Genomic DNA, 24,504 nt, shown 5'->3' with positions numbered 1-24,504 from the left:
GTTAAGAGTGGAGAGCAGGCATAGAAAAGAAAGGTCAGGCATCTCGAGGCCAAGAAGAGATGGAGGGGAAGGGGTGCTTGAAGGCGTTTGCCCCCTCCTCTCCGCTCCACCAAGCCCACCCAAGTCTCCAGCCGGCCCCTTCATGCACAAGGACTGTGGGAGACAATGCGTGTGGCTGTAGCCAGTTGGTTTGTTTTAAAGGCCGACATCTGTGGGCGATCTTTTTCCGTCACAGCCTGGATCCAGTTCCTGCCTTTGTCCTATTGTAAATGCCCAGACGGTGCCTGCTCTCCAAACCTCTCTGGCTTTCGTTGCCAGAAGCAAACACCCTGAAATTCCAGCACACACACACAAAGACACCCCAAAGATCCCGGCCTTGTTTGGGGATGGGGAAAAGGTCTTCTTGTGCGATTCCAGGGACCCTGAGAGTGACAATGAGAGGGTTTGTTCTATGGGGAGAATGAGGAATCCCAAGGGGGTGGAGAAGGGACAATGGAGCCCTGTCTGGGGCGCCCGCCTCCTCGACGGGTTTGGGGTCAAGGGGGCCGTGAGTCATGCCAAGGGGACGAAATGCCAGGGGGCATCAGCCAGAGGTGGGTGGGGGCTTTGCAGCTTCTGCAGGGGAGGATGGACGCCGTCCAAAAGAGGTGGGGAAGACTTGGCGGCTTCACATCACATCACACAGGCACACAAAGAACGTCTAGCTGGAACGCACACAGATGGAGCAGACAGCCGTCCGATTGAGGTTTTGAAGGGGCATCCAGATACACAGTTGGGAAAGAGCCAAGGCAGAGGGAGAGCAAAAGAAACAGGTACTGTGTGTGTGTGTTTGTAGAAAAAACTTTGTTGCACAGCTTGAAACTGAAGGAGCTTTATTTTTTGTGTTCTTGCACAGCAGTTGGTTGGACTGGATGGCCTTTGTGGTCTCTTCCAACTCTATGATTCTTTTATTCTACATCAGGCATGGCAAACTTTGGCCCTCTCTCCAGGTGTTTTGGACTTCAACTCCCACAATTCCTAACAGCCAGTAGGCTGTTAGGAATTGTGGGAGTTGAAGTCCAAAACACCTGGAGAGAGGGCTAAAGTTTGCCATGCCTGATCTACACTGTAGAATGAATGGCATTGGATGCCTCTGGAACTGTCATGGCTCCATGCTGTGAAATTCTGGGAGTTGTAGTTTGACGAGAGAAGATGGAAGACCTTGTAAAACTACAGGTGCCGTGATTCCATTGCATTGAGACATAGCAGTTAAAGAGGTGTCAAACAACATTAATTTTCCATTATAGATGTACATACATTTCGGGAAATTTGCTTTTGGAGATGACAACTCCCAGGATGGTGATCTTTGGGTGCACCCAGATTGTAGAATGAATGGGCTTTGACACCACTGTGGCTCAGTGCTATGGGATAGTGGTGATGTAGTTTCGAAAGCTCTTTAGCATTTTCTGGTGCCTCACGAAAACACATATGGCAAGTCGCTTCTGGTATGTGCTGTATAGAGAAGAGCAAACCACAGACCACTTAGTACAATAATAATAAAAAATTAAACTTTATTTATATACCGCCCTATCTCCCGGATGGGACTCAGTGCAGTTTCCAATCATAAAAACAACACAAACATTATATAGCAGTCTGAGCCCTGCCACATGCACAATGGAGGATCTTACAGCTACACCAGAGTCACTTGAAGTGGCCAGCTTCTGGTCAAAGTAAATTTAGCATAATGCCAAGTTTTTAACTTTGTGGTTTTTTATATAATATAAATGTTTTCTCAATTTGCTTCAAATAAATACCGTAACCAAAACACAACTCCCGGGTTTCTGTAGCATTAAGTCATAGCAGCTGAAGTGGTGTCAAACTCCATCTGTTCTACATTTGAAGTGGAACCTCTTCTCCTGCAGTTTGGATCCACTGCTCTATATCTCAAGGTGCATCTACACCAGTGGTTCTCAACCTTCCTAATGCCGCAATGCCTTAATACAGTTCCTCGTGTTGTGGTGACCCCAAACCTTCAAATTATTTTCATTGCTATTTCATAATTGTAATTTTGCTACTGTTATGATTTGTAAATATCTGATATGCAGGATGTATTTTCATTCACTGGGCCAAATTTGGCCCAAATAGCCGATAAAACCAAATTTGAATGTTGGTGGGGTTGGAGCAGGGTTGATTTTGTCATTTGGGAGTTGTAGTTGCTGGGATTTATAGTTCACCTAAAATCAAAGAGCATTGTGAACTCCATAAATGATGGAACTGAAGCAAACTTGTCACACAGAACTCGCATGACCAACAGAAAATACTGGAAGGGTTTGGTGGGCATTGACCTTGAATTTAACTTTGGAATTCATAGTACAAACACAGCTGTCAAGAAACAGAAAAGGGAAAAAGTAATAGCAATCATGTGTTGTCAAAAGCTTTCATGGCTGGAATCACTGGGTTACTGTGAGTTTTCCGAGCTGTACGATCATGTTCCAGAAGCATTGTCTCCTGACGTTTCGCCCACATCTATGGCAGTCATCCTCAGAGGTTGTGAAGTCTGTCACAGACCTCACAACCTCCGAGGATGCCTGCCATAGATGTGGGTGAAAATTAAGGAGACAATGCTTCTGGAACATGATCGTACAGCTCGGAAAATATTTGGGGACTGCGGCCGTGTTCCTTTCAGTCTGCTTCACCAAAACCTCCTTTTCTTCCCTACAGATTTTGAATTTTGAATACTGTTCTGCTGGCTTTGATATGGGAAAGTCGGGAACTTTTCTCGCAGCTTTCTTCTGTTGGCAGCTCTTTGTTCTCTTCCTACTGAAAGAAGCCGTTGGACAGAGCAAACAGACCAAAGGGTAAGAAAAGAAAAGTGCAGTCTTTTTGAATGGGAAGGGACTCCAAGGGCCATTTAGTCCAACTCATTCTGCCATGCAGGAACAAACAACTAAAGTCTCATCTATACTGCCACACAATGTGGTTTTAACTGTATTATAATGGTCAGTGTAGACTGGCTGGATCGACACTACCCTGTACCCTATATCTGATTTGTATTGGATTATATGAGTCTACACTGTCAGATAAGAAGATAATCTGGGATCAGATCCTGGGATGTATGACAGTGTAGATCCAGCCCTATATAATGCAGATTGAACTGCATGGAACTGAATTATATGAGTCTACACTGTTAACCTGAATTTTGAAACTGCATTATATGGCAATGTACATGGGGCCTGAAAACTCTTGGGAGGTGTCTATCTGCCCTAAGACTTCCAAAGAAAGATAATTCACCATTATCCTTCCATACAATCAAGCAACTCAGTGTATCTACACTGTGGAATAAATGCAGTTTGGCACCACTGTAGCTGCCATAGCTCAATGATATGGATTTCTGGGAGTTGTAGTTTGGCTGATAAGACTCAAGATCAGGGGTCCCCAAACTAAGGCCCGGGGGCCGGATGCGGCCCTCCAAGGCCATTTACCTGGCCCCCACCCTCAGTTTTAGATTGAGGCTCACCCAAAGTCTGAAATGACTTGAAGGCACACGACAATCCTTCTTGACTATCTCATTGGCCAAAAGCAGGCCCACACTTCCCACTGAAATCCTGATAAGTTTACAGTATGTTGGTTAAAATTGTTTTTATTTTTAAATATTGTATTGTTCTTTCATTTACTAATATTGTGAATGAAATATTGTAAATGAATAATATGGCAATAATATTATATATTGTGTACACATATAATATTGATAATAATATTATAATGTAATACAATATAATATTTATTTATTTATTACAGTATTTCTACCTCGCCCTTCTCACCCAATAGCAGACTCAGGGTGGCTAATAATAATAATACAATATAATGATATTGTATAATATAATAATATTAATTATATATTAAATATTAAATGTAATATTACTAATAATATTATTATGGTATAATGGTATAGTGCAATATAGTAATATATAATGCTATTTATTTTTTTTCACTACAAATAAGACATGAGCAGTGTGCATAGGAATTTGTTTGTATTTTTTTTTCAAATGATAATTTGGCCCCTCAACAATCTGAGGGACCATGAATCGGCCCTCCACTTAAAAAGTTTGAGGACCCCTGCTCAAGATCAACACATCATTGAGCCATAGCTATTAAGGTGGTGCTTGCATTCATTCTACAGTGTAGATGCATCCAAAATCAATGAGAACTGTTCATACTAAAACTATGCCATTCAATATGTTGGCTGTTCTTTGGATGCCCAAACTGTATTTCTAATGCTCAGCTGAAATGGGAATTTATTGCAATACTGAAGATTTGAAGATTGAAGAAAAACTCAATTGGAAGGGTAAGATTGTTCTTTAGATGAAAAATGCCCTCATTTTATTCTCCTTGCAGCTCCATCCCTGAAAATAAGACAATTTCTTTGCTTGCTGAATGCATATTCCACTCTTCTCCCAATATTGGATCCTTATTCTTTTTTTCCCCCCTACCTGCAGCCGAGTCTGTGCCCGAAATACATTACGGATCCCCTTAGTCTACAATGAGACGTATGCCAAACCTCAGCACCAACCCTACTTAAAAACGTGCCCAGGACCTCGGATATGCAGCACTTACAGGTATATGAAGACCATCTTTACATAAGAAACATGGCATGTGCTTATACTTGGTGTGTTTTTGGAAAAGGGCTGAAGCCCAGGATGGGTTTGTTTATTGTGTCAGAAACGAACATACTGCAAGTCGCTTCTGGTGTGAGAGAATTGGCTATCTGCAAAGACATTGCCCAGAGGATGCCTGGATGTGTTACCATCCTGCTGGGAGGCTTCTCTCATGTCCTCGCATGAGAAGCTAGGCCTGACAGATGGGAGCTCACCCAATCTCATGGATTCAAACTGCCGACCTTCAGGTCAGCAGTTCAGCCGGCACAAGGGTTTACCCATTGCGCCACTGCAGCTCCTGCCCAGGATGAGTGAGAAATATGTTTATTTCTGATAAGAATGAACTAAAGATGAACAAATGCTTTCATGTTCAAGAAGGCAAAAAGTTAAGGGGTTAAAAATACAAATGAGTAAAGAATTAAAACTAAAGGTGCATCCTCATTGTAGAATGAATTAAGTTTGACACTGCTTTAATGACCACAAAATTATGGGATTTAGGGATGCACCAGAACTCTTTGCCAGAGTCCCCTATGGGTGAGAAGGGCGGGATATAAATATTGTAATAAATGTAATTAATTAATAAATAAAGACTTTGTGAAACTACAATTCTCAGGAATGCAAACCTTTGAGCCATGGGAATTAAAGTGGTATCAAACAGTTCTTTTTTTTCCATTACTTTTGATCAAATTCATGAAAGTCAAAGTTGTAAATGGAGAGGGCTGACTGTAGTTATTCCAAAATATGAAAACATTGAAATCCAAAATAAATCTGTTGCCAAGCATTTTGGGTAAGAGATATTCAACCAGCATTTAATGCTATGATATTGTATTTGGTGTATATTATCTTTAGAGGACTTGTTCTAAAAGATAACCTAAAAATAGCCAAAATAAAATAGTAAAAAAAGTGAAGAGTGAGTGGCATTGAACTCCAGCTTCAGCTTAAAAACCACCACGCTACAAGGCAGCAGCATTGTTCACAGCTGAACGGCTCTTAAAGTTAGGATTTTTTTCCTAATGTTTAAGTGGAAACTCCTTTCCTTCACTATGAATCCATTGTTATGTGTCCTAATCTCTGGCCCCTTTTCAATATGATGTCCCCTTCCTCAACATTGGGACTCTCTCTTTTAGGACCACTTACAGAATAGCCACTCGGCAAGTGAAGAAGGAGATTTTGCAGAGCAACGTCATCTGCTGCCAAGGTTGGAAGAAGCGGCACCTTGGAGACACCAAGTGTGAGGAAGGTGAGTCTGGAATGCCCCCATAAAGCACCAATGGATGCTAGCATAGTGCAATATATATGCAATCTGTATCCATGTATCCAACCTTGATTTTGTCATTTTATAGAAGAGAAACCATTTTTCTACACCATTGTACACAATGGGACTTGAGCATCCATGAATTTTTGTATTCACCAGGCTCCTGGAGCCATATTATTATTATTATTATTATTATTATTATTATTATTATTATTATTATTATTATTATCATCTTCATTTCTATCCCACTCTTCTCACCCCGCAGGGGACTCAGAGTGGCTTACAACATACATTTAGGCACAAATTCAATGCCTCATTATACAAAGCAAATAAAACATAACAAATCAGTGGGTCAACTGCACTCCTGCTATTCCAGCCTCTGCAGAAGTTGACCATAGAATCGTGCTGAAGAAGCAAGAGATTCCTAAAGAGGACATATTAATCAAATCCATGGATCTGTAAAAGTGCAACCCACAAATTTCAAAGGATAATAATAATAATAATAATAATAATAATAATAATAATAATAATAATAATAATATACTTTATTTATATTCCTCTCCATCTCCCCTAAGGGTGGATTACAGAACACACATTTGGCAAACATTCAGTGCAGTTATACAATTTAAAAGGACAGACAATACACAAACAGGGGTAAAGTCATTCCCCATCTTATTTCCGGCATCTTGGAGGCAGTTTTTGACTCCGGCTTGGGATGTGTGTGTGGTTGCTGTCGCTCCATCTTCCATGCCGACAAGCTTCCTCCCAATCGATGTCCTTTTTTATTACCTCCCCGCTAAAAGCGGTACCTATTTATCTACTTGCACTTCTACTTTCGATCTGCTAGGTAGACAGGTGAGCTGGGGCTGATGGTGGGTGCTCACCTCGACCCGGACTCAAACTGCCAACCTTTCAATCAGTAGGATTTTCTGCAGCACAGCGGTTTAGCTCGCTATGCTAAACCCAGCCCTATGGCTCCCTCTATACTGCCATATAATCAGGTTTCAGAATGCGGTTTAACTGCATTAAACTGCATTATATGAGTCTGTACTGCCATATAATGCATCTTAATGCAATTAAATTGCATTATGAAACTGCATTATATAGCAGTGTAGATGGGGCCTGAATGTTACATTTCCTTTGGAAATTTTGTAGCAATATAATCTCATACAGTAAGGGAAGAGAAAAATCTCCTGGTTCAAGTGATACTTTTTGCTACTGCCTTGGGTTTTGTTTTGTGTGTTGAGCAGACAGTGAGATGAATGGGGCCCGAAGCGTTCTAGTTTATAAAGAAACTCTTAAAAGTAGCCATGATGTTTACATTTTAGAAAGGAAAAATGCAACTATAACAATGAATATAAATATTTGGAACAATGATACTAACAATGTAATTTTTAAAAGAGCGTTAGCATGGTCTAGTCAGTGACTTCAGTGCTGTACTATGGCTCCATCTGCACGGCCGTATGATGCAGTTTCAAACTGCATTATATGGTCAGTGTAGAATCATATATTTTATATATAGTTCATCTGCATTGAACTGCAATATATAAGTCTACAGTGACCATACAACACAGTTTGAAACTGCATTATATGCCAGTGTAGATAGGGCATAAAACGCTGGAAAACAGGACTTGAATATCCACTTAGCCATGGAAACTCACTGGTTGATATTAGGGAAATCTCACTTTCTAAACCTCAGGTGAAGCCTTAGAGTCATCATAAGTTGGATATGCTTGAAGGCACAAAGCAACAAGAATTTTTGCACGGGTGTTGTATGTTTTCTGGGCTGTATGGCCGCCCCGAGCCCTAGGGGAGTGGCGGCATATAAGTTTGAATAATAAATAAATAAATAAATGTTCCAGAAGCATTCTCTCCTGACCTTTCACCCACATCTGTGGCAGAGGGGGTTGGACTGGATGGCCCATGAGGTCTCTTCCAACTCTACTATTCTATGGTTCTATCAGAGGTTGTGAGGTATAACCTCTGAGGATTTCTGCCATAGATGTGGGTGAAATGTCAGGAGAGAATGCTTCTGGAACATGGCCATACTGCCTGGAAAACACACAACAACCTTGTGATTCTGGCCATGAAAGCCTTCAACAAGAATTTTGCAGTTGTTTAGGGTCCCCTAATTCACCAAGGTCCTCGCCTACTTCAGTGTTCCCATTGCAATACCAAAAGTGTATCACTTTTTCCCTCTAGCTATGTGTCACAAGCCATGCCAGAATGGAGGCATCTGTGCCCAGCCAAACAAGTGTCAGTGCCAACCAGGATGGGGTGGACGGTACTGCCACGTTGGTAAGTGGAAGCTGGGGGGTTTGCTCTGTTGTCTGTCCCATCTTCAATTTGGTGGCTGACATCAGCTGGCTCTGCACTGTAGAATGAATGCAGTTTGACACCACTTTGACTGCCATGGCTCAGGAATCCTGGGAGTTGTATTTGGCAGAAAAGGCTGAAGACAATGTAAAATTACAACTCCCATAGCATTGAACCACTGCAGCTAAATTGGTGTCAAACTCTTATTAGTTCTAGTGTAGATGCAGGTTGCAATTACTGGAGAGTTCATGCACACAACAACAACAAACTTTATTTATATTTATATCCCATCCCATCTCCCCATGGGGACTCAGGGCGGCTTACAGCATAAGAAGTCAAATATGCAATGCCATACAATACAATAAATTAAGTAATGCTAATAAATAGTAAAACATTCAATCGTATAAAGCAATAACACACAAGCAGGATTCACCTGCTCCTTGGAGCTTCTTCTACAAAGTTGAAAGCCACTTTTCTAGTTTTGATTTCTCCCACAAGGGCTATGACCATTGAGGCTTTCCAGGCTTGCCTCCTATAGTAATATTAAATACAGAATATTTAACATTAGGTGTACACAATGATGATAATAGTAAGATAATACACAAGGACAAACACACGGGTCCCAGAGCAAATTAGGCAGGAATTCTTTCTAGATGCCAAGATGACTAAACCGAGACTGCTGTACATTGGACATATAGAGAGAAGACAAGATTTACTAGAAAAGATAATACTTGGAAGGGTAGGAGGAAAAGAAGGATGTTGCATTCTAGGCTCCTTCCACACAGCTGAATAAATTCCCACAATATCTGCTTTGAACTGGGATATATGGCAGTGTGGACTCAGATAACCCAGTTCAAAGCAGATATTGTGGGTTATTCTGCCTTGATATTCTGGGTTATATGGCTATGTAGAAGGGTCCCTAGATTGATGGACTCAGTAAAGGAAGCCATGGCTCGGAGTCTGCAAGAAATGAGCAATAAAGTGCATAAAGTGACATGAAGGTCTCTCATTCTTAGGCCCCATCAACACTGCCATATAATGCAGTTTGAACAGAACTATATGGTCAGTGTAGACTCATATAATGCAGATCGAACCACATTGAACTAGATTATATGATGTCTACCTTGCTGTATAATCCTGTATAACAATGGCAGTGTAGATGAGCCTTAGATTTACCATAAGGTTTGCCTTTGGATGTCGTGTCTCGTATTGGAATGTATTTTAATTACGTTTTATGTCTGTTTTAATTTTTATAATTCTATTTCATGTCTGTGTTTTATGCTCAAGGCACTGTATATGTGCCGTTTGTAAGCTGCCTTGAGTCCCCTTTGGGTTAGAGAAAGGCAGGATATAAATATGGTAAATAAATAATAAATAAATTAAAAAGTCAAAGGTAACTTAAATAATAGAAACATAGAGCTGGAAGAGATCCGGAAGACCATCTAGTCCAACTCCATTTTGCCATGCAGGAACAAATCAAAGACTCCCGACAGATGGCCACTTAGGGCTCTTCCACACAGCCATATAACCCACAATATCAAGGAAGATAATCCACAATATCTGCTTTGAACCGGATTATCTGAGTCCATAGTTAAGGTAAAGGTTTTCCCCTGACGTTAAGTCCAGTCGTGACTGACTCTGGGGGTTGGTGCTCATCTCCATTTCTAAGCCGAAGAGCCAGCATTGTCCAAAGACACCTCCAAGGTCATGTGGCTGGCATGACTGCATGGAGCGCTGTTACCTTCCCGCTGGAGCAGTACCTATTGACCTACTCTTTCGAACTGCTAGGCCCGGGCTGTGGCGCAGGTGGGAGAGCAAGCCAGCTGCAATTAACTGCAATGAATCACTCTGACCAGGAGGTCATGAGTTCGAGCCCTGCTCGGAGCCTATGTTTGTCTTTGTTCTATGTTAAAAGGCATTGAATGTTTGCCTATATGTGTAATGTGATCCGCCCTGAGTCCCCTTCAGGGTGAGAAGGGCGGAATATAAATGCTGTAAATAAATAAATAGGTTGGCAGGAGCTAGGGCTAACAGCAGGTGCTCATTCTGCTCCGGGATTTGAACCTGGGACCTTTCAGTCTGCAAGTTCAGCGCTTTAACATACTGCGCCACCACCAGGGGCCCATCTGAGTCCACACTGCCATATAATCCAGTTCAATGTGGATTTTATACAGCTGTGTGGAAGGGGCCTAAGCCTCTGCTTAAAAACTTCCAGAGAAAAAGGCTCCAACACTCCAACTCAAGAACTGCAATAATCACACACACAGCTTCTTAAACTTGTTACCAATTCCTTTTTTTCTCCCTAGATGTGGATGAATGCCGGGCATCCATTGATTTTTGTCAACAACACTGTGTTAACACTGAGGGGAGCTATTACTGCCAATGCAATCCTGGCTATGCCTTGGAGCCAGATGGCAAGAGCTGCCGTGTCCTTCCCACAGCCCAGGCTGCCCCTTTGCTCAGCATCAAAGGTAGGTATCATAATGTTGGGAAGGGCAATTTAGAGTTGGAGAAAAGTACAGTGCATTTCATAGAGTATGGCATCGTTATTTGTAGAAAGAGTCTGGTGTAATGGTTTGCAAGTACTGTTTCATTTTTTAAAATTATTTTTATATCACAGAACTCTAGGAAGGACAATATTTGTTTTGCGTATGGCTGGAACATCAATTATGCTGACGTATTTCGGGGCTCCTAAACCCAGTCCCTGGTGGCGCAGCGGGTTAATCCACTGAGCTGCTGAACTTGCTGACCAAAATGGAATGTAGATTTGACTTTGGATTTCAGAATTCCGGATAACGAATTTTCCTTTGCTCCAGCGGGTTAGTCAATGGTTTCAAAACACCAGAAAGAGAATTTCAACTACTTTTGGAGAGCTTCCCAGCAATAAACTGTTTGAAGTAAAATTCAAGTGCCTCATAAAGCAGTGTATTTCTTACTCAGCTTTAAATGAAATGCACTGTGCTTTCTACAGAAGTGGTTAAATAGACACCAATTAGGGATTTGTCGTTATTATACCTATTGTTGCAAGCCTTCAACTTGTTTCAGACTTATGGCAACCCTATCATGGGTTTTCCATGGCAAGGTTTGTTCAGAAGAGGGTTGTCAATGGTCGGATCTACACTGACCAATACTGTGGGGTCAATTTGGCATGTCCAATGCTGAATTGGTGGCGGGTATGGTCTTTCCTCGTTACATCAGCCCTATGCAATGTTCGGCCACCATGGGACTGATACAGCTCTATGCCAACCTAAGGGATCAGTATCGGTAAGCTCTAGCCAGGGTTACCATCTCAGGATAATACAAGCCCTGAGATCTCTTGGCCAAATCCTGACACTCTAGGTTTCTTCCACACAGCTGTATAAAATCCACATTGAACTGGATTATATGGCAGTGTGGACTCAGATAATCCAGTTCAAAGCAGATATTGTGGATTATCTGCCTTGATATTCTGGGTTATATGGCTGTGTGAAAGGCCCGGGCTGTGGCGCAGGCGGGAGAGCAAGCCAGCTGCAACCAGCTGCAATGAATCACTCTGACCAGGATGTCATGAGTTCGAGGCCCGCTCGGAGCCTATGTTTGTCTTGTCTTTGTTCTATGTTAAAAGGCATTGAATGTTTGCCTATATGTGTAATGTGATCCGCCCTGAGTCCCCTTTGGGGTGAGAAGGGAGAAATATAAATGCTGTAAACAAACAAACAAACAAACAAACAAATAAATAAAGGGACCTCAGAGATGCCCCTTGGTCATCACATTAGGCATTTAGGCATTAAGCATGGACCACAGTTACTCATGAAAGGAGCCCCGGTGGCGGTGTGTTAAAGCACTGAGCTGCTGAACTTGCAGACCGAAAGGTCCCAGGTTCAAATCCTGGGAGCGGAGTGAGCGCCCGCTGTTAGCTCCAGCTCCTGCCAACCTAGCAGTTCGAAAATATGCCAATGTGAGTAGATCAATAGGTACCGCTCTGGTGGGAAGGTAACGGCGCTCCATGCAGTCATGCCAGCCACATGACCTTGGAGGTGTCTACGGACAACGCCGGCTCTTCAGCTTAGAAATGGAGATGAGCACCAGCCCCCAGAGTCGGCCACGACTGGACTTAACGTCAGGGGAAAACGTTTACCTTTACCTTACAGTTACTCACAGCTTGTCAAATGTCAAGGACATAGTTCTCTGTTTCAGAGTTAAGCCAAACAACAATGAAAAGGATTATTCCTTCTCACTGAGAGCCCTTCCACACAGCCATATAACCCAAAACATCAAGGGAGAAAATCCCACAATATCTGCTTTGAACTGGGTTATCTGAGTCCACACTGCCATATATTCCAGGCTTAGAGGGAGCGTCTTGCCCAGGTTCATCTAGTTTGTTGTCTTGGCCAAATGGGGATTTGAACCCTGTCCTACATGATGGCTCAGCACTCAAGCCATGATGCCATGCTGGCTGACTGAACATTATGACTTTTGTTTTATTGTGTTTAGAGTATGCAGTAATACTGATCACGTGAGGGTGAACTTATGCATTTGCTTAAAATGCCATTGCTGCCATGACTAAAAAGGGTGGTGTATATCGTTACACAACTTCCTTGTCTCTTCTTACAAAGAGTTGTAGGTGGTAGACAGTAGACACTCAACAACATTTATGTATTTCCCAATTACACAACAATATTTTAAACCCCACTGTGTCAACATCCCGAGTAAAACCACCAATTTCCTTGGTAAAAACAAGTTGCTAGCCTTTATGGTTGGGAAGGGAGTCATGGTGAATGTTAAATCAGAAACCTGGTGCAATCTTAAGAGGTCAGAAAGGAGAACTTATAAATAAAATGTTGAGCAGAGCTTCGAAATGTTAAATGTTTACACCACAATCCCCAAATCCTCCACTGGTACAAAGGATTCTGGAAGCTGCAGTCCAAAAAGTTACAATGCGTTGTCAAAGGATTTCATGGCTGGAATCACAGGGTTGTTGTGTGTTTTCCGAGCTGTATGGCCATGTTGTAGAAGTATTCTCTCCTGACGTTTTGCCCACATCTATGGCGGACATCCTCTGAGGATGCCTGCCATAGATGTGGGCGAAACGTCAGGAGAGAATACTTTTGGAAAATGGCCATACAGCCTGGAAAACACACAACAACCCCAAAAAGTTACACTTTGTGTAGATGTGGAGTCAGGCTCTGACTTTTAGAAGAACTCCTTATTCTGACTTCATGACTAGTAGAATAAATGAAGCAGTTCTGGGAGGCACAGGTTGCGCATTTCTTATCAGAAGTGCTTTGGAAATTTCTGGAACACCTTCCTTTGCATATCCATGCATAATGAGCTCTCTTGGGGGGATCCATGTTGCTAGCAGACATTCATTTACGTTTCATACATCACTCATATGCATAGCCTGGAGGTAATGTTTTGCAATATTTTAAATAATTTTGTGCACAAATCAAAGTTTGTACAGACTGAATCATCAGAAAGCAAAGCTTTCATCTTTTTCAGCCACCTGTATAGGAAGTTTTGGATTTCAGAGCATTTTGGATTTCTGGATGAGATATGCTCAACCTGTAAAATGTGTAGAAGTTCTGTTTTGTTTTTCTAGTACACTATGTGAATTTAGTTACACTTTTTCACCTAAAATAAGACATCCCCAGAAAATAAGACCTAATAGAGGTTTTGCTGAATTGCTAAATATAAGGCCTCCCCCGAAAGTAAGACCTAGCAAAGTTTTTGTTTGAAAGCATGCCCAATGAACAGAACACCAGAACATGCAGGATTGGTAAATGTACGTACCATAAAGTGTTGTACATTGAAATATTGGTAGTAATAAGAAATTCTTGATAGGATTCACAATTTGTCTGGTTATGCTGGTTTATGATGACAACTACTGTACAGTATATAATAAATGTTCATTTTTTTGTTCAAAAATAAATGTGAATTTTTCTTCATGGAAAAATAAGACATCCCCTGAAAATAAGACCTAGAGCATCTTTGGGAGCAAAAATTAATATAAGACACTGTCTTATTTTCGGGGAAACACAGTATGTGTGTATAAAGTCATGGTTCAGGTCTTGAGGTTCAGGCCCTGAAAATTGTAGGAACACAATTCAAAAGTGAATATATTTGAAACACAGATATCTATAACTAAGATACACAAAGTATTATGTTATTGTTATTTTTGAAACATCAAATGTGGTATCGTTCAACAGGTTTATTGTTTATATACACAATATAAAGATACAACTTATCTCTATTCTGAATAAATGTCCATATTCATATAGATTTCAAATGGGAGACATGAATCTCCTCTAAATAAACACAATAGTCCAATACAGTTCAAAGGTGGAGCCAAGGAAAGCAGCCAGAGGGCATCTCTATACTGTAGAATTGACAAAGTTTGACACCATTTGAACTGACATGGTTCAATGCTATGGAATCCTGGGAGTTTTACTTTGACAAGGTCTTTAGCCCTCTCTGCCAAAGAGGGCTGGAGCCTCACCAAACTACAACTCCATAGCATTGAGCCATGGTTGTTCAATTCGTATCAAACTGAATTGATTCTGCAGTTTAGAGTTTGTTGAGAATTCATCCCTTTCTGAAGTCTTTTCAGAAGAAGGTATGTTTGGCCATGCTTGTGTCGGTGGCTGCATTTGAGTCTCTCCCATAATACCAAAGAAAACATTTTGAAAAAAGGAATGGTTAAATAGTTCCTCTTTTCTCATAATGTTTTTCAACTAGAGGTTGAGGGATTTCCTAGAAACTGCACAAGGCATTTTCCCATTCTAAAAGGCTGACAATGGTTGCTGTGTGCCTTCAAGTTGGTTCAAACTTCTCACAATCCTAAAGCAATCCTATCACAGAGTTTTCTTTGGCTGAAGTAATGTGATTTGCCTAAGGTCACACAGTAAAGCTGATCACAGAATTGCTGTGGAAGACCTAGAGCAGTGATGGCCAACCTATGACACGCATGTCAGCACTGACACGCCTAGCCATTTTTGCTGACACGCTGCCGCATGCAGATTGATTGGATGACTAATGTCTTTTGTGGCCAAATTTGGTGTGATTTGGTCCAGTGGTTTTGTTTCTTACTCCATGGGAATTATGCACATTACATGAGTGTGTGTGTGTGTGTGTAATCATTCATTTATTATTCTATTATTATTGTAGCATATTATTATATTATTCATTATTCATGACTACATTGAAACTAGAGAGAAATTAGCGTGGAAACTGCAAGAGGTACCATAGATTGTTGTACATGGAAATAATGGTAGTAAATAGTTTTTGATTTATTAAATACAGTTATATATTACAATTATTATTTTTTGTTATTTAAACTATATATATTGTGAAATTACGTTTTCTCTCTCGAAGTGGACACCCCCAAATCATGCTAGGTTTTTTGGTGAAATTTGATACACCAAGTGCAAAAGGTTGCCCATCATTGACCTAGAGCAATGGTTCTCAACCTGGGGTCCCCAGATGTTTTTCGCCTACAACTCCCAGAAATCCCAGCTAGTTTACCAGCTATTAGGATTTCTTGGAGTTGAAGGCCAAAAACATCTGGGGATGAATCCACAAATTAAATCTGCCAATAATCAAAATAAGCCTAATATTGATGGCCAGCTGTAACCACTTGGATCTAGAAGGCTCTAACCCCAAATCCTGACTCCTTGTCTTTAAAATCCAGAGCCAAACGTATACTACAGTCGGCCACCTAGATTTGCGGGTTTGACTATTATTCTGATTATTCACAGATTTAATTAAAATGTTATCTCCACAAATCTCTTGGTTCCCTAGCAACTTAATATCAGCTTCTGCTGGAACATGACCATATGATCACGATGTCTGGCTGATGTTGATTACAAAATTGTGCTACAGGGCCTGGTGATTTCTAGAGAGGTGTTCTTTAGCAGATCTGAGCGGGTGGTGAATTACAGTTCTTGGTGGTCTCGAATTCATCGGGTTAATCAAAGTCAAAAGTAAGCTTGATAGCAAATAGCATGATGTTGTTGTGTGTCTTCAAGTTGTTCTGACTTTTGGCCACCCTAAGGCGACCCTAATAATTGAATTTTCTTCCCATGATTTGTTCAGAGGAATTTGTTTTCCCCATTTTTATAGATTGAGAGAGTGGGATTTGACTAGGGTCACTTGGTGGGTTTCCATAGCTGAGTGTGGACTGAAATCATAGTCTATCATTCAAATCACTACACTACACTGGTTATCTCCAGTTGAGCGCCTGACCCAATTTCTTCCCGCATAACTGTTAGGGATTCCTCTTCTTCTGAAGAGGAAGGGGAGCAGGAATGTGTTCATGAATCTGAGGGTGAGTTGGAATTTGAGGAAGAGATTTTGGAAGTACCCACATTTCAGGAGAGGTGAAAGGAAACAGAGCAGAGACGTCATTCAGCTAGAATAGCTGCCAGAAATGCAGCTGAGTAATTAGGAACTGCCCTAGCAGCTGTGAGGGGACTCAGGGCTGTAAAGCAGAAGCAGGTGCAGCCAGCTTTTGCTGGTAACAAACTGACTCTAATGCCTAAGCCTTCGCTCCCCTTGTGCCTGCTTCGAGTCTGCATCTGGGAAACTGCTTCTAAGGATTTATTGCTTTTTCTATGTCTGAAGTAAGACTGCTATTTGATTTCGGAATTTATCAGAGACTAAGAACTGTGTTTACCCTAAGACTTCCTGGCTTTCTTTTGCATCATTCCACTGAGTGTGCTGTTCTTCATGTTTTGCTGAAGTAAAAGCAGTTTTCATTTATCTACCACAGTATTTTAAGACTGTTCTTGAAAGACAAAACAGGACAATAACACATTTGGGATTTCATTCCAGCTATGTTCATCATTTTTCTCCCTCCTTCCAGGTCAAGTTTTAGGGATTCAAGAGACAATCCCGAATGAGATCCAGGAGCTTCAAGCCAAAGTGGAGCAGCTGGAAGAGGTGAGATCTTCGTACAGTTGTCCCTCCACACTTGCATCTTTGACTTTTGCTGATTTGATTATCCATGGATTTTATTAATAATGTTCTTTGAAGGAATCTCTTGGCAGCTAAAATAATCCAGTGTGACTCTATGGTCTACTTCTTCGAGAACCGAGATATTTCTACAGAGAACAGCTCTTGGAATCTCTAGACACTTCAGTGCAATTCTATGTTTAGCTTTCAATAGAAGTTGGCTATCAAATTGTGCTGGAAGACCTAGAAGGCTTATGAATGGGAGACCTGCAAGATCCTTGGTTATTGTCTGCCCTGCTTAGGTCTTGCAAAATCAGGGCTGGGGCTTCCTTAATTGGGTCTCTCCACCTGTCTACCTCTTTTCCTATTGGCTTCCACTCTGGGTGCATCTACATTGTAGCATTAATGCAGTTAGACATCACTGTAACTGTCATGTCTCAAGGGTATGGAATCATAGAAGAAACCAGCATCCTTTGACAGAGAAGGTGAAAGACTTTGTAAAACTCCTGTAATTCCATAACATTGAGCCATGACAGATAAGTGGTGTGAAACAGCACTAATTCTACAGTATTTGTTGCTGTTGTGTGCTTTCAAGTCATTTTGGACCCTATTACAGGAATGTTTGGGACAGAGAAATAGTGACTTTCCCAAGGTGACACAGTGGAGTTTCATGGCTAAGTGGGGTTTTGAACCATGGTCTCCAGGGTCATGATCCTACACTCAAACCACTATTTTATGCTGGTTTCTTCTTTTCTAAGAGCCATGCCATCTTCTGATGTACTCCAAGTATGGCAGTGCCACTTTAGCCAGCTTTCAAATAAAACTAGATTCACTGTCAAGACCCATACAAGAACATAATTATTGTAAACCCAAGGAAGACAATGAAACCCTGAGCGAAAATGACAGACAGAGAACACAGAACATACGCTGCCAGCATTTCAACATGACATTCCTCCAGGCAGCAAAGATCAGGGCAGAGGCATTTAGCAGAAACACACAGAATGAATCTAGCATTTGATTTGCAAGGCGTGTGCGCAGAAGGCATCTTGAGAATTCAGAGGGACAAAGGATGTGTCTGAGAGCTTGGAAGAATAACTTTTTTGGATTCTGGTTTCTGAAATCCTGCAAACATCGCGGCTGCAATGCTGGGTGATGGAATGCTAGAGCTGTGCAGTCATATATAACAACAACAACAACAACAACAACAACAACAACAACAACAACAACAACAACAAACAACTTTATTTGTATTCCACCCTATCTCTAACATACAATGGCAAACATTCAATGTCTCCATAAAACAAACAAATACTGACATAAAATCCCAGGAAAACCCCACATATGAAAACAGCAATTAAAACCTAACATCAAATTATAACTAAGATCAATGAATTAAACCTAGCATTAATAATTTAAACCAACATAGTCAGACAATAATTATATAATGACATAAAATCTGAAAAAGTCCACATTAATTTACAGAAGCCAACTGGACTTCACAAAGTTATGTGGCCTATGGTAGTAAATTGGGCTAGCAGAGTCTAGATACAAGGTCGTTCTCAACCAGGGCCCTGTAGTGGTCACTCATCGACTAATCCTCCTCCTCTCCATATGCTAGTGAGCAGAAGTAGGTCTTCAGTTGATTTTTAAGGAAAGGAGGGAGGGGCCCGCTTTATTTCTTTACGAAAGGAGTTCCAGAGATGGGGGGTGACCACAGAGAAGGCCCTCTCTCTCATTCTGACCAGCCGTATTTGGGATGGGGTGGGACCGAGAGCAGAGCCTCCTCCGCTGACTGCGGTGCCCGGGCTGGTTTATAAAAGGAGATGCCATCAGTCAAGTAGCCTGGACCGAGCTATTGCACTTTTGACTTCTGTGATTTTGATTGTTTACAGACTTGATTAAGAATATTTAGGTCTTCTAGTGTGACTCTGTGCTCAACTTTCTCCGGTCATGCATGAAGACCTTTCTCCGGTCATGCTTGAAAACACCTCTCTAGCAATCTCTAGATCCTCCAGTGCAATTCTGCGGTCAGCTTCCACTGGAAGGTGAGAAGAGAGTTGTGTTGGAAGATCCAGAAACCTCTAAAGAGGTGTTCTCTCAGATAAAAATATAGTATCGTCGAAGGCTTTCATGGCCGGAATCACAGGGTTGTTGTGTGTTTTCCAGGCTGTATGGCCATGTTCCAGAAGTATTCTTTCCTGAAGATAATGCTTCTGGAACATGGCCACACAGCCCAGAAAAACACAACAACCCAAAAATATAGTAATTTCTTTATTTGTGTTTTGTCACTTTCATAGGGCTACTGTGGACCTAACCCCATAGAATGGGGAGGGTTAACTATATTACCCAAAAATAATGTCTGGCTGACTCTTGAGAACACTAGTCCAAAAAGTAACTTTTCTAACTTGTATGCTTTTCTTCACATGTCACCCATTATGGCAAACCGAAAAATAAGCATACCACACTTTTCAGCTTGAAACCCTTTCCCCATCACACTCTCAACTCCATCATTTCTGTTCACTCAGAATGATACTGTAGTATGAGGAGAGGGGACATCTGCAGAAGGTGGGTTACCAGTTGGCAAGACTTGTGTGGTTCCAAGAAAATTTTGGCATTTCCTGTTTGTCAATAGCGCCTTGAACGGGCCATCTCCGTCTTACCCTCGACCCTGGAGCCCGCCCAGATGAAAGAGATGTGGAGTCGCCTCCGTTACCTGGACCAGGTGGAGTCGCTCAGTGACCAGCTCCTTTTTCTTGAGGAGAAATTGGGAGACTGTGAGTATCAGCAAGATCTCAGATATGTCTCGTTTCCTACCTGCAATCACGATAACATATTGGAATCAGAGTTGGAAAAGATCCCTCAAGGACCATACAGTCCAACCACATTCTGCCAGGCAGGAATACAGCTTCTAAGAACTCCTGACAAATGGCCACCCAACCTCTGTTTTAAAAATCTCAATAGAAGGAGACTCCACCGAATTGAGAGGCAGCTTCTTCCACTGCCAGCTCTTACATTCAAGAACTTGGTCCTAATGTTTAAGTTAAATCTCTTTTTTGCAGTTTTAATCTTTTGTTCCATGTGCTAGGGAACATCTACACGGAACATATGATCAAATTTGAAGTTAGCTTCAAACTGTAGCAGCTACAATATACACACCTCCAAAGCACACAGTTTCCTGTACAATGAGGAAGACATTCCTGACTTTAAGAGCTGTTCAACTGTAAACTATGTTGCTGCCTTGAAGCATGGTTGACTCTCCTTCTGTGGAGGTTTTTAAGCAGAAGCTAGAGTTTGATGCCACCCACTCTTCACTTTTTTACTATTTTATTTTGGATATTTTAAGGTATTTTTTCAGCCCTCTAAAAATAGTTTATACCAAATACAATATCATAACATTAAATGCTGGTTGAGTATCTCTTATCCAAAATGCTTGGCAACAGATTTATTTTGGATTTCAACTTTTTCATATTTTGGTCAGACCTCTCCATTTACAACTTTGACTTTCATGAATTTGATCAAAGGCAATGAAAAAAGTAGTTTGACACCACTTTAATTGCCATGGCTCAAAGTTTGCATTCCTGGGAATTGTAGTTTCACAAAGTCTTTAGCTTTTTCTGACAAAGAGTGCTGATGCATCCCCAGATCCCATAATTTCATGGCCATTAAAGTAGTGTCAAACTTAATTCATTCTACGATGAGGATGCACCCTTAGTTTTCATTCTTTCCCCATTTGTATTTTATGAATTAAGGGGAGTTAAGCACATAAATCAAAATTGAGAGAGAAGTCCAATATAAGCCATTAATGGATATTGAGCCCCAAATATAAAGCACATTGCCAGCGAAACAGGCTCCTTAAAATCTGAAGCTCATTGTAGATACCCAACTGCACTGGAGTGGTTTGTAACATTTGGAACACGAGGATCTGCCAAAAAAATCTCCAAGGGCATATCCAAATAGTAGAGGCCAATTGACCCTTAGGACAGGTCATTTATTATCTCCACTGCTAACTGGCATTTTTTATTTCCCCTTCCACCTTTCATATCTCCAGAGTGCTGGTGCACATCTCACCAAGGAAATGGGGGAAACCCCACATTCTCTGGTGACTGTCAAGTGATGGATGCTGCAGATTCTGGAACCAACCTAAGGCCACATTCTGTAGTTAATGCCATCACACTCTTGGCCTCAAACCTGTCCCAGAAATATCAATCTAATCACCTGCACAGTTTTTGCCAAACTGGTTCCAAACCAACCTAAGCGGTCAATGTAGAAGAGCCCCTAGTCTCTAGAGCAGCAGATTATATTGCATATGGCGAAATGTCTATCCCACATCATCACTTTTCATTGCAGGCAATATTTTAGCTTCAGGTACTTAAAAATGCAATGTCCAAATAGCAACAAAGTATATGGTTAGTGGCCCAGAATTTGGGAGATGTGGGTTCCAAGATCAGACAGAATCTAGTGCCTTTAGGGCATTTAAGACCTTAGGGTAAAGGTAAAGGTTTTCCCCTGACAATAAGTCCAATCGTGTCCGACGCTGGGGGTTGGTGCTCATCTCCATTTCTAAGCTGAAGAGCCGGTGTTGTCCATAGACACCTCCATGTGACCGGCATGACTGCATGGAGCGCTGTTACCTTCCCGCGGGAGCTGTACCTATTGATCTACTCACATTTGCATGTTTTTGAACTGCTAGGTTGGCAGAAGCTGGGGCTAACAGCGGGCGCTCATTCCGCTCTTAGATTCGAACCTGCGACCTTTTGGTCAGCAAGTTCAGCAGCTCAGTGCTTTAACACGCTGCGCCACTGGGGACTCATTTAAGACCTTATACAGGGTTAACTGATGCCATATTACTTGAAGTAGGCTCCCAAAGCAGACAGAGCTCTTCTTGCAGGATACTGATGATCACCACCTTGCTTCTTAAGCCCCTCTTTTTCTTTCCCTGACTTTACTCCTAGGTGCCTGTCAGAACGGCAAAAACGGCTTTGGCTATGACATCGCCCGGTGATACCTGCATCCTTGGAGTCAGAAGTGGATTGATGGGAAACCTGCCTGCTGACTTCTAACTGCATGCTGGTGGCAATTGTTTTGCAGAATTCAAGTTAATACCTTCTCCCTTATTTATGCTAGTGGACACCTATCACTAACAGAGAGCAAACTATATGGAAGGAGAAGAGTTGTACAGGACTGTGTGTATGTGCTGCCAAGTCACCTGTTGATTTACAGAGACCCCATGCATTTTGTAGGGATACTCAAAGGTGGTTTTGACAATTCCTTCCTCCAAACTATAGCGCACAGCTTCTGGTATTTGTTGGTGCTCTCCCCTCCAAGTATTAATCAGGGCTGACCTCGCTCAGCTTCCAAGATCAGATAGAATCTATTTTGCTTTGGGTATTTGAGCCCTTCTACAGGATTGATTAAGTAATGTCATATTGATGGAAGTAAGCTTTAAAATCGGAGATCTTCTTGAAGCATTCAAGGCCAACACAAAAATAACTGACAAGGCACCTTTAAGGAGCTTGAAATATTATAATCCCCTATGTAAACTCAGTAGTAAGTATAGTCAGCCCTCTACACTTACAAATTTGATTATTCATGGATTGGTCAACAGCAGAAATTATGATGGGGGACCTAGAGATTTGTAGAGGTATATCTTGAGGTTAAAAAAACAGTTTATTTAAAGTGTTGTCGAAAATTTCATGGCCGGAATCACTGGGTTGTTGTGAGTCTTCTGGGCTGTATGGCCATGTTCTAGAAGCATTCTCTCCTGACGTTTTGCCCACATCTATGGCAGGCATTCTCAGAGGTTGCGGAGTCTGTTGGAAACTAAGTGTGAGGTTTATGTATCTGTGGAGTATCCAGGGTGTTGGAAAGAACTCTTGTCTGTTTGAGGTACGTGTGAATGTTGCCTTTTGTCACCTTGATTAGTATATGTACCATGCAGCTGTGGACAAGTCTATATTGGGACCACCAAACTGAGGATGCCTGCCATAGATGTGGGTGAAACGTCAGGAGAGAATGCTTGAGAGAATGTTATGGCCATGCAGCCCGGAAGAATTACAACGACCCAGCTTATTCAAATTTGTGGTTTTACTTTTACAGGAGGCCTGTGCCCCTAACTCCAGCGAATGTAGACGGGTGACTGTACTATCAAGTTTAATAAGAGTGTATATGATTGCTAATGTTTGGCTCTAAAGATCTAAACATGATTAATTATAGCTGAATTGTATTCCATTTTAAAGTAAAGAGATCTCCTGCCCAGCGTGCTCTTTAAATAGTCTCTGGTTTCCCCACTACCCTGCTGTGGTTTCTTTGCCAAAATGTAAAACACTAATGTGTATTTCTCCATCTTTGCTTCCTCCTAACACACTGCCTCAGTTGCTTTGTTTTTCCTCGTTACCTTGTATAAATTGAACTCGTTCCTCCGATGCAGCCAGGCATCCTCTTAAGCTAACTCAACCGATACAGTTCCTCTTTTAACTCCTTCAATACGTAAAGTATCCTGCTCTTAGCCACTTACCTTCACATTCTACACTGGCTATTTTTATTAATTGATTTATTTCGCTTCAGACTCCTGCCAGGAGAATGTTCTCCATAATTCCTCCAACTCATAAATAATTTATGGAATGCGCCATTATTGGCTTTTAAGAGTGCTCTATGTATTGAGGCATTTTGAAAAACAACAGAGTGGATGGGGACTTTCTGGGCCTGAAGCAATCCCTCTACAGGATTCTGCCTTCTTGGATGCCTTGTGTTTTGACAATTTCCTCTATTGTCAAAGGCTTTCATGGCCAGAATCACTGGGTTGCTTTGAGTTTTTCGGGCTGTATGGCCATGTTCCAGAAGCATTCTCTCTTGACGTTTCTCCCACATCTATGGCAGGCATGAGACAATCGGGGATAGCTAGCACCTCCCAACAAAAGATTTTCCCAGACAGGAAGAAGCTAGGCCTTAAAGCCACAGGCCCATTAAACATTCACACCTGCCTCCAACAGACAAGAGTTCTTTCTCCCACCCTGGACATTATTCCACAGATATATAAACACCACTTGCCTAGTTCCCAACAGACCTCACAACCTCTGAAGATGCCTGCCATAGATGTGGGTGGAACATCAGGAGAGAATGCTTCTGGAATATGGCCATACAGCCCGGAAAACTCAAAGCAACGGAATTTCCTTTGACATTTTGAAATTACTGCACAGTACCTTCCATTGGTCATTGGTTTGGGGAAAGAGGTAATTTGGATTCAACTGAAACATGTCTGTTGCATAGTTGATCTAATAAAGATATGTTCATGTTTCTTTGAGTATGTTCAGTGCTTGGAAAAGTTATCCTTAAGAGATGGGAAAAATGGAGCTTTGGCTGGCAAACGGAAGC

General features: G+C 41.6%; 1 protein-coding gene across 3 annotated transcripts; it reads left to right on the top strand.

Moving 5' to 3' along the window:
- Positions 1-23,389, top strand: egfl8 (EGF like domain multiple 8). Of its 3 annotated transcripts, XM_008105911.3 has the most exons (9): positions 525-812; positions 2,701-2,837; positions 4,476-4,595; positions 5,762-5,874; positions 8,092-8,187; positions 10,512-10,676; positions 17,045-17,121; positions 19,766-19,907; positions 22,086-23,389. In XM_008105911.3, the coding sequence occupies exons 2-9, from the start codon at positions 2,737-2,739 to the stop codon at positions 22,133-22,135; spliced, it is 864 nt and encodes a 287-aa protein (XP_008104118.2). In that variant the 5' UTR covers positions 525-812; positions 2,701-2,736; the 3' UTR covers positions 22,136-23,389. The 3 variants fall into 3 exon arrangements, with proteins under 3 accessions (XP_062829720.1, XP_062829719.1, XP_008104118.2); XM_062973649.1 differs by lacking the exon at positions 22,086-23,389 and having other exon boundaries at positions 4-812; positions 19,766-20,517; XM_062973650.1 differs by lacking the exons at positions 8,092-8,187; positions 22,086-23,389 and having other exon boundaries at positions 1-812; positions 19,766-20,520.
- The last annotated feature ends 1,115 nt before the right edge of the window (positions 23,390-24,504 follow it).

Source organism: Anolis carolinensis, chromosome 2 (assembly GCF_035594765.1).
Source record: "Anolis carolinensis isolate JA03-04 chromosome 2, rAnoCar3.1.pri, whole genome shotgun sequence".
NCBI classification, from domain to species: domain Eukaryota; kingdom Metazoa; phylum Chordata; class Lepidosauria; order Squamata; family Dactyloidae; genus Anolis; species Anolis carolinensis.
The sequence above is the reverse complement of the archived record's forward strand: the minus strand, read 5'-3'. Positions and strand labels throughout refer to the sequence as shown.

Bases quoted from the DNA above. Each gene is read 5' to 3' on its own strand.
- egfl8 (XM_062973649.1), top strand. From the start codon at position 2,737: ATGGGAAAGTCGGGAACTTTTCTCGCAGCTTTCTTCTGTTGGCAGCTC. The intron at 5,875-8,091 runs GTGAGTCTGGAA...TTTTCCCTCTAG, and splicing joins AGACACCAAGTGTGAGGAAG to CTATGTGTCACAAGCCATGC. The intron at 8,188-10,511 runs GTAAGTGGAAGC...TTTTCTCCCTAG, and splicing joins TGGACGGTACTGCCACGTTG to ATGTGGATGAATGCCGGGCA.